This window comes from Chelon labrosus, assembly GCF_963514085.1.
Source record: "Chelon labrosus genome assembly, chromosome: 9".
In the NCBI taxonomy this organism is placed as follows: Eukaryota; Metazoa; Chordata; class Actinopteri; order Mugiliformes; family Mugilidae; genus Chelon; species Chelon labrosus.
Genome location: NC_140359.1, coordinates 16,230,743 through 16,242,850, shown reverse-complemented (window position 1 = coordinate 16,242,850; position 12,108 = coordinate 16,230,743). Strand labels below are relative to the sequence as shown.

Below are 12,108 nucleotides of genomic sequence, written 5' to 3'. Positions count from 1 at the left end.
TTTGTTGCTGGCTAAAAACAGAAAGTGTACTCAAATTAACAAGTATTATGTCCAAAGTTTGAGAGAGGGCTTTTATGCCTTTATTTGTAGCCAAATGTGTGTTCGCATACGTGTCAAATAACTGCATGAAGTGTTGAACTGGTGCTGGGTGGATGGTTGAGCGATGGTCATATAAAGTAATGTACAGAGATTCATTAACGGCAGGAAACAGTAACATGTATAGCATGAACCTAGGTCCGTTTCAGAAACGTGACGGCTACAGCTGCTCTTACCGTCTGTCCAAACAACATGTCTTAAGTTTCAGCTCTTCTCAGCAACCGGGACTTACAACCCAAACAGTTTATTTAAAACCGAAGCTGGACCTGCACAATTCCAGCCTCTTCACATCTTGCAGCAAAGCCCCCTCCCATCCCCCGGACACATTCTGGGAGACCCTACTGGGCTCCTTTATGAGGGTCACATGCTCAATTTGCTTTAATGGTTCTGAGTTCCTTTTTTGGGAACCTGCCTGTCTCTTTTTGAGTTAAGGCAGCCCGCAATTGCGTCTCCGGTTTCTATCAAATTTACTACAAAGGCTCTTAAATGTACTCTGTGCCGTGCTGGTGTGCATCAATCCTGCATTTTATGATATAGCTTTCGTGTGTGTGTTTTAGTGCGTGCTTGTGTGTGTGTATGGATGGGTAGGAAACAGGCCACTTGGAGGCCAGTGAGGAAAGCTGTTTATGTTAAAGGTGGCGTCATCTACATTTTCTCACGTATCTTTCATCAGACACAAGTCTGTGTTGTTTATGACACTGTGGCAGCTTATGTAATTGACTAATGGCTGGCACCTACACAGTACCATGGATACAGTACATCTCATCTGTTCTCATGTGAACTCCTTGACCTTCCTTTTCTTTCTGGCATTGTTCTTATTTACCCCCATTTAAGGTTTTATGAGTAATTCACTATTTAAAACCCAAGTGAACCTTTGTCTTTTCTGTTTCAGAGCTGACCCTCGGCCTGAGAGCAACGCCGTTCAAGATCTCCACGTCCAGCTTCTCCACCGGACCCTCCATCACGGTACGGCCCGCACTGCAAAACATTTTTGGGAAGTGACTGCACATAAACACTTGTAACAAATTTGTTTGGATTTGCTCCCAGTTAGTTAGTTAAGATTAGTGTAGTTTTTTCTTATATTTTATTTCCAACTAACTCCGCTGGTGCTTGCAGCGGCGTCCCTGTCACACCTATAAAGGCCTGAAAAGCAAGGGAGCTTGGAGAGTGAAGGACAGATAGTGTGAGGAGAGGAGGGAAGAGTAATGTTTATCAAACACAGAGTTGGTAGCCAGTCACATCTGTCCTTGTAGGGTATGTGAAGAAGAGAGGGAGAGGGAAGGAGGGAGGGAGGGAGGTGTGGCATTCCTGGTTTTCTCTCTGCAGGCCCACTGAGATCTATCTGGGAAATGTTTCCCCGAATCACACCTGTCTGTCTTCATCTGCACCTATTACTGTGCAGCTGCCTTAAATCGTGTGCTGACACAGGTGCCTCATCGCTTGGTCTTTTCATAGCAGGCGAAATCTGGACGACGTGACTCTGATTGGCTGAACATATTATGTTACTAATGGTGGAAAGGGGCATCTGTCAGAATGAGCAGAAATTACAAACAAATCCGCTCCCATCTCACTGTGACCTCTGGGGGTTAGGGGGAGAAGCTAAACTCCCTCGTTCCCTCGTTCCTTAAACTCTTCCTCCATGAAAGGAAGTTCTCCTCATGAGTGGAGAGCGGCTGCGTGTTTCCCCCTTTGTGTCAAGCGCTGTGGTAATCTGGTTATGGGATCAGAGAGCTGGTTAATTAGGGCTGGGAGGAGGTTCCACAAGGCTGCAGGGTGGATTTAAGATGGTTGAAATGAGGCTGTCTCCATCAGTTCCATCCTTCTTGAGGTGCTCAAACACGAGGACGGGCGTAAACGAGTTCTGCAGGAAGAAGACACAGATTCTACAGGAGATGAGGTTTACTGTTTACTAATTGCAGTGGCATTACAGCATACAGGTAATGCTTTTGAGTTCAGGTGTGTGTATATAATTATTTAGAAAAAAAGCTTTTTAAATGTAGTTGTATTTTTCATTTTGAAGGACAGGGACATTTAATTGGTAACCACCACAATCCACACAGTACGGATTCTGACCTGCTCCACGTATCGGTCACCAGACTTCAGTGCTAACGACAGGGGATCGTGCAACACATCCAAACAACTGCATCGTTAATAATTGTAATCGTTTAAGCTCAACTTGGATGCCTTAATTGACAAATTGCGACACTATGACAGTAAGTCTTTCTCTCTTTTCATCACTTGGATAAGCCACGGCTCCTGCCAGATTTGCGGAGGTTTTACCATACAAAGACCGAGCCTGAGTGACTGGCCTAATGAGATTGTAAAAACAGCAGCAGACACCGTTGGTTATAGCATCAACAGTGGGGAGCAGTTTAGTGTTATGTTCTTTATGACAAGAAGACTGCGTGGATATGAAGGCAACTTACAGCGTAACATGAGTTTGAGTATACTCTTCCTGTTAAGTGTTGTTAATTGACCGAAGCGGGTTCCTGCCTGAGACTCTGATCTGTTTGGGTGGTCCGGGCTTTTCCTTGGTGGTCTACCCTCAGCAATCACAACCTCTAATATTTCCTTAGTTGTTTTTTGTTTTATTCCAATAAAACATGAAGCTTCAGATTAGCATCAGCCTTTGTAGTGGAGAGCCTTTAAATGACAGTCCATGCCAGAGCTAACTAAAGGAAGGTTCAGATTATATAAACAATGGAAAGAATTCCTAACAGTGAAAGTTGCTCCTTATTTTTTATAATAATAAAAGCAAGACTAAGATTAAATTTCTGGTCACGGACAGAGCAGTGATGAAAGTATATTTCAGACAGGTGAGATGCCTCCTGCTCCAGGCGATCACAGCTGCTCCTGCTCGTCTCAGCTGTCTTACCATGCCGACCACTGCGCTCGGCCTTGAAAACAAACATAAATAAAGCCGTAGCTCTGTAACCAGGGTGATGACGGGACAGGCACTCTTTCCCGAAGTCACGGAGATTGCTGCCAAGCTCTGGGTCACACTGGTCAAGAGCTGCTGGGTGACCACGGACACGCAGGCCCATAGTCAATGACAGATTCTCTCACACACATAGATAAAGACCCCATTGTTGACATGCTGCTGATCAGTGACACATGTTGATTACACAACTAGTTCACATATTTAAGCCTGGCCTGCAGATCCTGAGAGAAAGAGCCAATATCTGGATGAACCTACTCTGGTTCTTCTTTAGATAAAAAGTATTTGCATTGCAAGTTTGAACTCTGCTGGATGTTGCACTGGACTAATTTTGGAAACTTGTGTGTAAATGGCAGCAGAGGGCTGATAATCGCCACAAACATTGTCATTTCTAAGTGTAAGAATGTCATAGTTGAAGTAGATCAGTTTCTGCGTCAATTATCAGAACTAAAATCATTGTACAGTATATATTTTATAGTTTATAGTATTTCATTTCTGTGTCCTCCTTATTTGTCCGCTTTTAGTTTATTTTATTGTTGGCCAAGTGCTTTCAGTCTTTTAATGCCTGGTAAGAATAGATTCATGTCTGCCCTGCATTGGCCCAATTTCCGTGCTAGTCTCCCCTCCGGGCCAAATTCTTCCCAGGATCTATTTTGCTTACATGTAAACCCTACAGACAACTTTTTGCCCTTTGTTTTCCATTCATACCTATTAGTACTCAAAGTGCTCTACAGTCACAGTGATACATCTACCTATTTGCTCACACAAGCACATACACATTCACACACCGGTGCCAAGGCGTGGGAGCAACTAGGACTTCAGTGTCTTGCTCAAGGACACTTTGGCATGTGGCATGGTCCAGGGATCAAGCTGCTCACCTTCCGGTTTGTGGACAGCCCACTCCACCCTCTGAGCCAAGAATGATCAAGAATTACCATCTATTTTTTTTCCCACGTTGTGTACAATAATGCCAAGAAATCTGCGGCATGCATTTAAAAGAGGTACCTCTTGAAGCATCCACATTAGCAGCAGCTGGACGCTTGCAGGTTTTTCAGTAAGACTGAAACAAAACCTTTGAAAGGCTGTGATGTCCTATCCAGCATCTTGCTTAGGGCTGTGGTGAACGGGGTCTCGGTTAATCCTCACTGGGTACCCAGCTTGCTTAGTCATGGCCACAAACACTTCTGGCCTTTCCTTTAGTGGATCTTCCCTCTTCAGATCTGCCTCGATGAGAAACAGCTGAACTGATTGGTCAAGACTCGGTTGCATTTTGTTTGAAAGCAGTCGGCCCAGGCCTAAAGCCACATCTAAACCCATGTAGCCTGCCAGACGAGGTGTGAAGGACACAGGCTGAATAAAAGGAAAGTTGTAGTGGGAGGGGTGAGTTTTCTGAATTGTTGTTACCAACGCTTCGCCTCTTGCCTCCACCCATGCCGCAGGACTGACTGGCTCAGTGGAGTAATGTCAGGGCAGGAGATAAATATACACTCTCGGGGCACCTGGAAATAAGTAGGTGGGGCTGGCTGGGAAACAACATTCCCAGCATGCTCATTGGCTGTCAGGTCATGGTCTCTAAAGAGGGAGGATTTTCTGGGGGTATAAAGAACATGCATTGTTTTGAAAGGTCTCTGGCAAACAGACAGTGAGGAAAGCTTCACTACTATAAGAGAGGCACAGCACTCCTCTGATGATTTTTGATTCCTCTGATCTTGCAACCCAACCATTGGCTTTAAGCTAAAGAGACGTTGGTCAGTGTAACATTTTGTCTGGTCATGCCTGGAGTGGACCTGGACATCCTCCCAGCTTCCCAGCCTTCAGAGGCTTTGGGAAGCCCAGATAGTGCCTGTGCTGAGTCTGGCCTAGAGGAGGTAATCGGTGAACTGCTCGCTCTGGAGGAAGCTGAGGATGAAGAGGAGAAGTTTGACGAGGAGAAATTTGAGTTGACATTGAGGTGTGCTGTGGGGGAGATCCACACTGACCTGCAAGCCTTTGGGAAACAAGTGGATGTCCGTCTGGAGAAGGCGTCATCCCAGGTAGCTCCTCTTGCTGAGGCTGTTGCTAGGTTGCAGGAGGAAAACCTGAGGCTGAGAATTCAGCAAGAAAGGATGGTGAGGCAAGTGGAGGCCCTGTGTCAAGTTATGGGGCTTCCTGATCTGCTGCATGAACTTCACATTAAGGAAGGCTTAAGTTCAATTCCACGTGGAGCCAACACTTCATCTGGTGATACTTCATCCGGCACACACCTGAAGACTGCAGCTGAAGCACCTCATGATACTTCACCCTGCACTCCCCAAGATTCTCCGTCCTGTTCACCCGAGGACACGCCAGCTTTCACTCTTCTGCCCAGTCAGTCGAGTGTACCCCAGGAACCTATATCATGTCCCAAGGACTCACCGTCTGTTTCTACCGGGTCAGAAACACCTCAGAAGTCACCTTCACCGGTCCCACATTCACCAACCTTCGCAACCCACCGCTCTCTCTCTGCTCCCTCTCTCACGGAAAACATTTCATCCAGCGACAGCACGGTACCGCTCTCTGTTAACTGTCGTAATCATGACCCCTTTTCACTTCAGATGAGCCGCATGAAGTATGGGAATGCCTCTTGTTCCTACTGTTGCCAGTAGCTGCCGGTCAACTGGAGTTTTATATGTTTGTATGTGTTGTACTCACATGCTCGTTGACAACTGTTTTCCTCTCTTAGCCTTCCATTGGTTTTTAATCTTCCATTATGTCGTCACCTCAGCTTCGAAAAAAAAAAAAAAAAAAGCTTGGCCGCCTCAGCTGTCACTCAGTTTTGACAGAAAGTGTTTATGTGAAGGACTTTACTGCAGTCTGTCACAGAGGTATTCCAACTCCGTAGCACCATGTGTTTCTGATAGTGTCCTGGCTCGCATTCGTGTGTGTGTGTGTGTGTGTGTGTGTGTGTGTCTGCATGCAAGTGGATCACTTCCTAGGGCAGGAAAAATAGTATATTTAAAATATATCTATATTCTATAAGTGATATATAGTACATTTTAGAAGTAACAGTGGCCCTGGCCTGCAATTAGACATTTTCAAACTATCTATAATGCTATATTTTTTTGGCTTTATTGAGATAGATTCAGTGGAGATTGACTCGAAAGACTATGTTTGACATTATGAACCGCTCTGAAAGTCTCCTCATTCAAGAGTTTGATGCACAAGATTCATGTCTGGCAGGATTTAGGTCACATATCAAAGCTTGTTTGCTCTACTCTTGAATTACCCATAACAAACCATGTTTGTGCACTGGTGACATTTCGAGGGATATTAAGTATTTGCTGCATCATCTTCAGTCTTTCAACCATCCAGAGTTCATATTCCTCTCTAATCCTGACAAGACAGCTGGGTCTGCCAGTCAACCACTTCATTAAAGGTGACTAACTCCAGTGTTAATCTCTGCTGCATGCAGATGTGATAATGAGAGGTGACCTTATCTGACCGTGCTGTCCTATGTCCTTGTGCAGTACAAACACTTTCTCCCATGTTTGAATCAATCAGTAATCTGAGAAGCCTTAAGAAAGATTGTTGCTGTTCTCCCATCACAGAAACTAAACAAATTGTGCTTTTTTTATGCTTCAATGACTCAGATGCTTAAGGGTATATTGAAGCTCGGTTAAACATGACAAGCACTGCGGTTATCTGGGAGTTTCTCACCCCACACACATTCCCTCATTGCTTCACTCTTAGTCCTTGTTTGGCCGTGCTGTGTCCCAAAACATTCTTTATCGGTCAAGTGCCTCTCAGTCCAGCTTGTCCCATGGGTCAGAACTCTGTGTCCAGAAAAGCCCTAAAATCAGGGGCCACCTTGGATCACACAGCTCTGTGGCTGCACTGGGCATTGTCCCTCCCTGGTGAGACCTGGACCGGCCGGGGCCCTCAGAGAGGCGGCTGTGGATCGGGATGGGGCCAGCTGTCTGAGCTATATCTGGGAATGGACTCGGTTACAACTAAACCATTACAGCCACAGATAGTCTATAGTCTTCCACAGGCATTCACCACCATATGAACATTTAAGAGGATTTTTTTCTAGGATTTATAGTCACTCAGAATATAAACAGCCAGGATTTCTCAACAACCTGTCACAGGGTGTTTGTCCTTGTGGTGCTCTGCTTCTCCTTCAGCAGGCTCCTCCACTCTTTATTTCTGCTCTAACCCTCAATCCTCCCGTGGTGTGCATACCAGAAAGGATGGTTTTGGGTGTTTTCCCTCATTGTCCCGATCTCACAGTGATGGTGGTGTACCATACCTGTCACATACTCTCCTGGCTGGCAGTAGCTTAGTATAATTAAGACACTCCATGTGTTAGTCACACTCCATAAACTTGATGAACAGCAACTTGGCAAGCTTTCTCTTACTCTCATGTGCTTACTTGTCACTCTCTCTCTGGCCCGGCAGGAAGATAGAGCAGATAAGTGAAGTTATGAGATACGGAGAGTGGGCGGTCAAATCCTGTGGGAATCTAGGAAATCCTCGTCCTAAATGCACAAAAGTGATGCACTTTTCCAACTAAGTTCATTGTTTTCTTTTTTAAATATAGACGATGCCTCCAAAACCTGTGCAGTCACAGATTAATAAATGCCACAGTGTCCTTCTGTGTGCTCCTGCTCATGCTGTGTTTGTTATGTGTCTTGTGCAGATGGAGACGGAGCCCGTTGTTGCCTCCGAGCCGGTGTTTTCTGTCGGATCGCCTGTCCAGGTGGCGTGTCTCGTCCCAGCCATCCCAAACGGCTCCAGCACTCAGGCCAAGCCTGTCGAATGCTCCGGAAAACTGACAGAGGAACAGCTGGCTGAGATCGAGGATGAAGAGCTCCTCGACAAAATGGTACTACACACCACACACACACACAAGTTATCATTCTTGATGGTTTAAATGGTTTAAAAAAGCGCCACTTTGAATTGAATACAGTAACTTCAGTCGTGCTGCAAGTTTGAGGTTTCAACACTGAATCTTGCCAACTATGCGAGGGGGGTATTTGGAAAATTTGCAGCTCTGTGTTATGTGTACGCGCAACGCCATGTCAGAACTGTATGCATAAACAGAGCCGCTGGCTTTGTGCAAGGAATGACCTCGCATTGTTTCCGTGTTTTTTTTTCTCTTCCATAGCTCGACGAGTCAAAAGACTTTGAGGAGAGGAAGATGATCCGTGCAGCCATGAGAGACCTTCGCAAGAAAAAGAGAGGTAATAGCATACCTGTTGCTCTAACCATGGCAGAGTGCTTCCTTCTTTCAAAATCATCAAGGCAGGCGCTGCCTCTCTTCATAATCAAATCTGAAAGTTTTTTTCTTCCTTAACACATTCTCAACAAACCTTCAATTTCTACTTAATTCCTATCCATTCTGCCATCAGAGGCCAAGTTGGGATGTACTCAAGAGGAAATAGGTAGGACAGGTGGCGTGCAGTGTGCATTAAAAGTTGATATTTGCCTGCGTTTGTATTTTCTGTGTGCACCATCCTGTCATTATCAGACCACTGTAGTTCGGGATGTGGTGGATGATGAAGGATAATCTTAATGTGTTTAATGTGCATGGTTTTTAATATGGAGCGTTAAACACTCGCCTTAACGTGCTGCAACATTTTTATTGAAACCTCAACTACATTTAGTGTATTCTCTGTTTTTCGGCGAGCACTTGTGATGTGGTTTGTCTTTACACCTGGTTGTTTTGAGTTGAGTCACTTGATTGGAGTCCTAGATCTCAGGAAAAAACTAAATGTGTCAGATTTACTCTGCACCGTATATTCAAATACGTGTTCCTGTTCAGTTTAAAAGCTGGAGGCAGCAGTGTTTCTGTGAATTTGGTACAGGCTTAAATAAATAGGGGGACAATCAGTGTGTTTGCTGTGTTTGATCTGTGGTGTTTATGTGTTTTACACCATTTGACAGCTTTGACTTGACTGCTAAATCTCCCACATGTGGGTATGTGTGTGTGTGTTTGTGTGTTTGAATCTTACAGTACCGTGGAAAGAATTCTGTAATGATTCCCGTTTTAATCCATCTTTTGTGACAGTCAGATGAGGTGCTGTCAGTTTGTTTAGGACCTCGTGTCCTCCTCCTCCTCCTCCCCCTCCTCCTCCTCCTTCTCCTCCTCTTTTTCCACTGACATAATTCCTCCACCTTCCCCAACCCCCTCTCCTCCAACCCAGATCAGAGAGAAAAGGAGCGCGAGACCCGTCTGCAGGAGCTCCGGCAGCAGAGAGAAGAGCGAACGCAGAAAGGTCGTCCCGGGGTCGGAGCAGGAGAGGTGGTGATGAGGAAGGTGGAGAAGTCAGCTGATGGCTCAACCCTCAGCCAAGTCACCAAGACAAATCGCTTCGCCCAGTCTGGTAGTTTTTTTGTCCTTTTGAAACTTTTGTACACCTTTCTTGTTTTAACCACCCAAGTCGCCACAAAAGCTATTTTTATTTGCAATCCTAACAAAAGGCATATGGTTGAAAAACATAATGAATGAGAACTCTAACTTACTGCCCAAAATTGTATGAATTATATGTTTATTTGAATTGTGCTTGTGTGTGTTTAGATGATGGGAGCAGATCAACACGCAGCACTGTTGTCGAGTCCAGTTACGTGCAGAAAACAGACAGTGAGTCCTTATGATGGTTTCTGGATCTCGCATAAAATAATCATTACAGTTTTATCACGAGATATATTCATATGTTTTTGTTTATCATTTCAGGAGGGACAGTCCAGTCAAAATCATACAGCTTCTCCTCCTCCAGCTCCTCTAACTCAAGCAAAAAAGTGGGCAGGTGGGTCTGGTAGCTTAAACGCAGTAATTACACTTAAAAGCCCCCCCTGCACTTTCACATATTAACTTTCTACACATGTCACCGCCTCAGTGTGTTTGACCGCGAGGACGACACGTCGTCTCGAAGCAGCAGCACCGCCGCCCAGGAGCGAAGGCAGGCGGAGAAGCGCAAGGAGCTGATGAGGGCTCAGTCGATGCCGAAGTCGTCTGCCACGCAGTCCCGCAAAGCCATGATAGAGAAGATGGAGAAGGAGGGAGGCGGGTAAGGATAAACATAGAGGTAGTACTACCAAAAAAAGCAAAGGAGCGACTTAAAGCATGTAAATATTAACTGCAAACTGTCTTTTTCTTTTTTCTTTTTCTTTTAGCCCTGGAAATCAGGCGGTGGCCAAGGTAAACAAGGTTCAGCGCTCCACCAGCTTCGGTGTACCCAACGCAAACACCATCAAACAAATGCTGCTCGACTGGTGTCGTGCCAAGACCCGCTCATATGAGGTGAGCCAGAGCAACCCACCGTGTGTTTAGTGCTCATCTTCAGTATCAGTAACGCTGCAGCTGAACCTGAGCTGAGAGGATATTTTAGGCCGAGATAATATTTTCCTACTACGAGAATGTTTCCATCACTTATCTGTCTCTGCCTCCCCATCTGTTCTGTTTGTCTTCTCCCTTCAGCATGTGAATATTCAGAACTTTTCCTCCAGTTGGAGCAATGGCATGGCATTTTGTGCCCTGGTGCACAATTTCTTCCCCGATGCCTTTGACTACAGCACCCTGAGCCCCAGCAATCGCAGGCAAAACTTTGAGGTGGCCTTCAGCGCAGCAGAGTGAGTACACGATGAAGACTTGTGTGTCCTAACCGTTTCATTTAATGTGAAAAATCACCTTAACTGCAGGTAACTTTTGAGTTTGTAAGCCTACCCAGGAAAATATATGAAGCGCAACCAGCGGAAGAAGCTACTGCTGCCATAGTTATCCCCTGACTTAAACATATAAACATCCAACCTCAGTAGGCATGGAGTAAATACACAAAGAACATCCAACAATCGAAGCCGTTTAATGCACCACCCCAGCCGAAACAAACACATCTCCCTTTCCTTGCGTTGTATAGAAATCTCCACTCTTCTCTCTGTGTATATATACATATAACTTTTATTCAGTGTCGCTCCATACCAACATCTGCTTGAGTCTAGAGACGGGGGGACGATGACATGTGGAAGCTCCTCGACTGATGTCCCAGTGTTAACTTTCCCTGTCTCTCCCAGGTGTTTCAAGCCCCCTCATGGCTGAGTGAGCCCGTTACCGCTCAATTAACTCATCGTCTAAACCTCCACTCTCCGTCTGTCCTCTACTATGAGTAACCGCTGTGACTCCCTCCATCTCCTCTAAACTATGAGACCCATGAGAAAAACCCCTCCCAAAAAGCCAACAGGTTAAAAACGGACGGGCTCTCGGGCCGTGCCTCCGATATATTTCCCTCAGCTTGTTTCCGTATCTCCTCTTCTTTTCTCTTTCTCATCCCTGTTGCATCACACCATTCTCACTTGTGATACCACAGCCTCCCACCCACCCACCCACCTGTGTGTGCGTGTTCACGCCCTCACACTAGGATAATATCCATACTGATGTTTTTAGTAATGATTTATATTCAGCACTGGTCTGTCGCACAGCCCCCCCTCCTTTCCCACCTTTGTGTTGCACCATCACTCGCTTCCCCAGGCACTCCAGACCCTCATCACGAGTTTGTTAATGTCTGGAATCCCAACACACTCACTCAGATACACACCAACCTGTGCACCGGTGTGTCTTTTTTTTAATGTTTTCTTTAGAGTCACCATGTGGTTGTATTTTTTTTTCTGAATCCTTGTTGTTTTTTTCATCGTGTCTCATCTTTGTAACAGAAAGTAGTCGTATTGATATGGCCGAAAGTTTCTTTCTCTAGTGCACAGAAAAAAACAACAACAAACAAAAAGGCTGAATGAGCATCACCTGACGCTCATTTGACATTTTGTTTTGTCTTATGTATGTATGTATGTATGTATTGCTATGTTCATGACGCATGTCAACTCATGGATATATTTGTGAACACAGAATGTAATGTTATTGTTTCTTTTTGTGTTTTTTCTCTCTCTCCTATGTGTATTTTTTTCCACCCTGAATCTTTTTCATTGGCTGCTCACTGCTTTATCTGTTTTCTTCCCCTCCTTCCTCTCTTTCCCACACTTTGTCCACTGTCTCCGTCGTGTCCCTCTCGTTTTATCTGTACTTCTTTCCTGTCCTCTACTTTGTTTCTCTCTCTGTTTGGATCTTC

The 12,108-nt window shown here is 45.2% G+C and overlaps 1 protein-coding gene across 2 annotated transcripts in view; it reads left to right on the top strand.

The window, feature by feature from the left end:
• Nucleotides 1-12,108, top strand: part of smtnb (smoothelin b) — a 42,618-nt gene that overhangs the window by 29,271 nt on the left and 1,239 nt on the right. For both annotated transcript variants that reach the window (XM_084552454.1, XM_084552455.1), the window contains 9 exons: nt 989-1,062; nt 7,692-7,877; nt 8,160-8,235; nt 9,199-9,378; nt 9,573-9,635; nt 9,729-9,801; nt 9,892-10,062; nt 10,169-10,295; nt 10,473-10,624. In XM_084552454.1, coding sequence (XP_084408580.1) covers nt 989-1,062; nt 7,692-7,877; nt 8,160-8,235; nt 9,199-9,378; nt 9,573-9,635; nt 9,729-9,801; nt 9,892-10,062; nt 10,169-10,295; nt 10,473-10,624 — 1,102 coding nt within the window. The remainder of the gene's footprint in view (nt 1-988; nt 1,063-7,691; nt 7,878-8,159; nt 8,236-9,198; nt 9,379-9,572; nt 9,636-9,728; nt 9,802-9,891; nt 10,063-10,168; nt 10,296-10,472; nt 10,625-12,108) is intronic.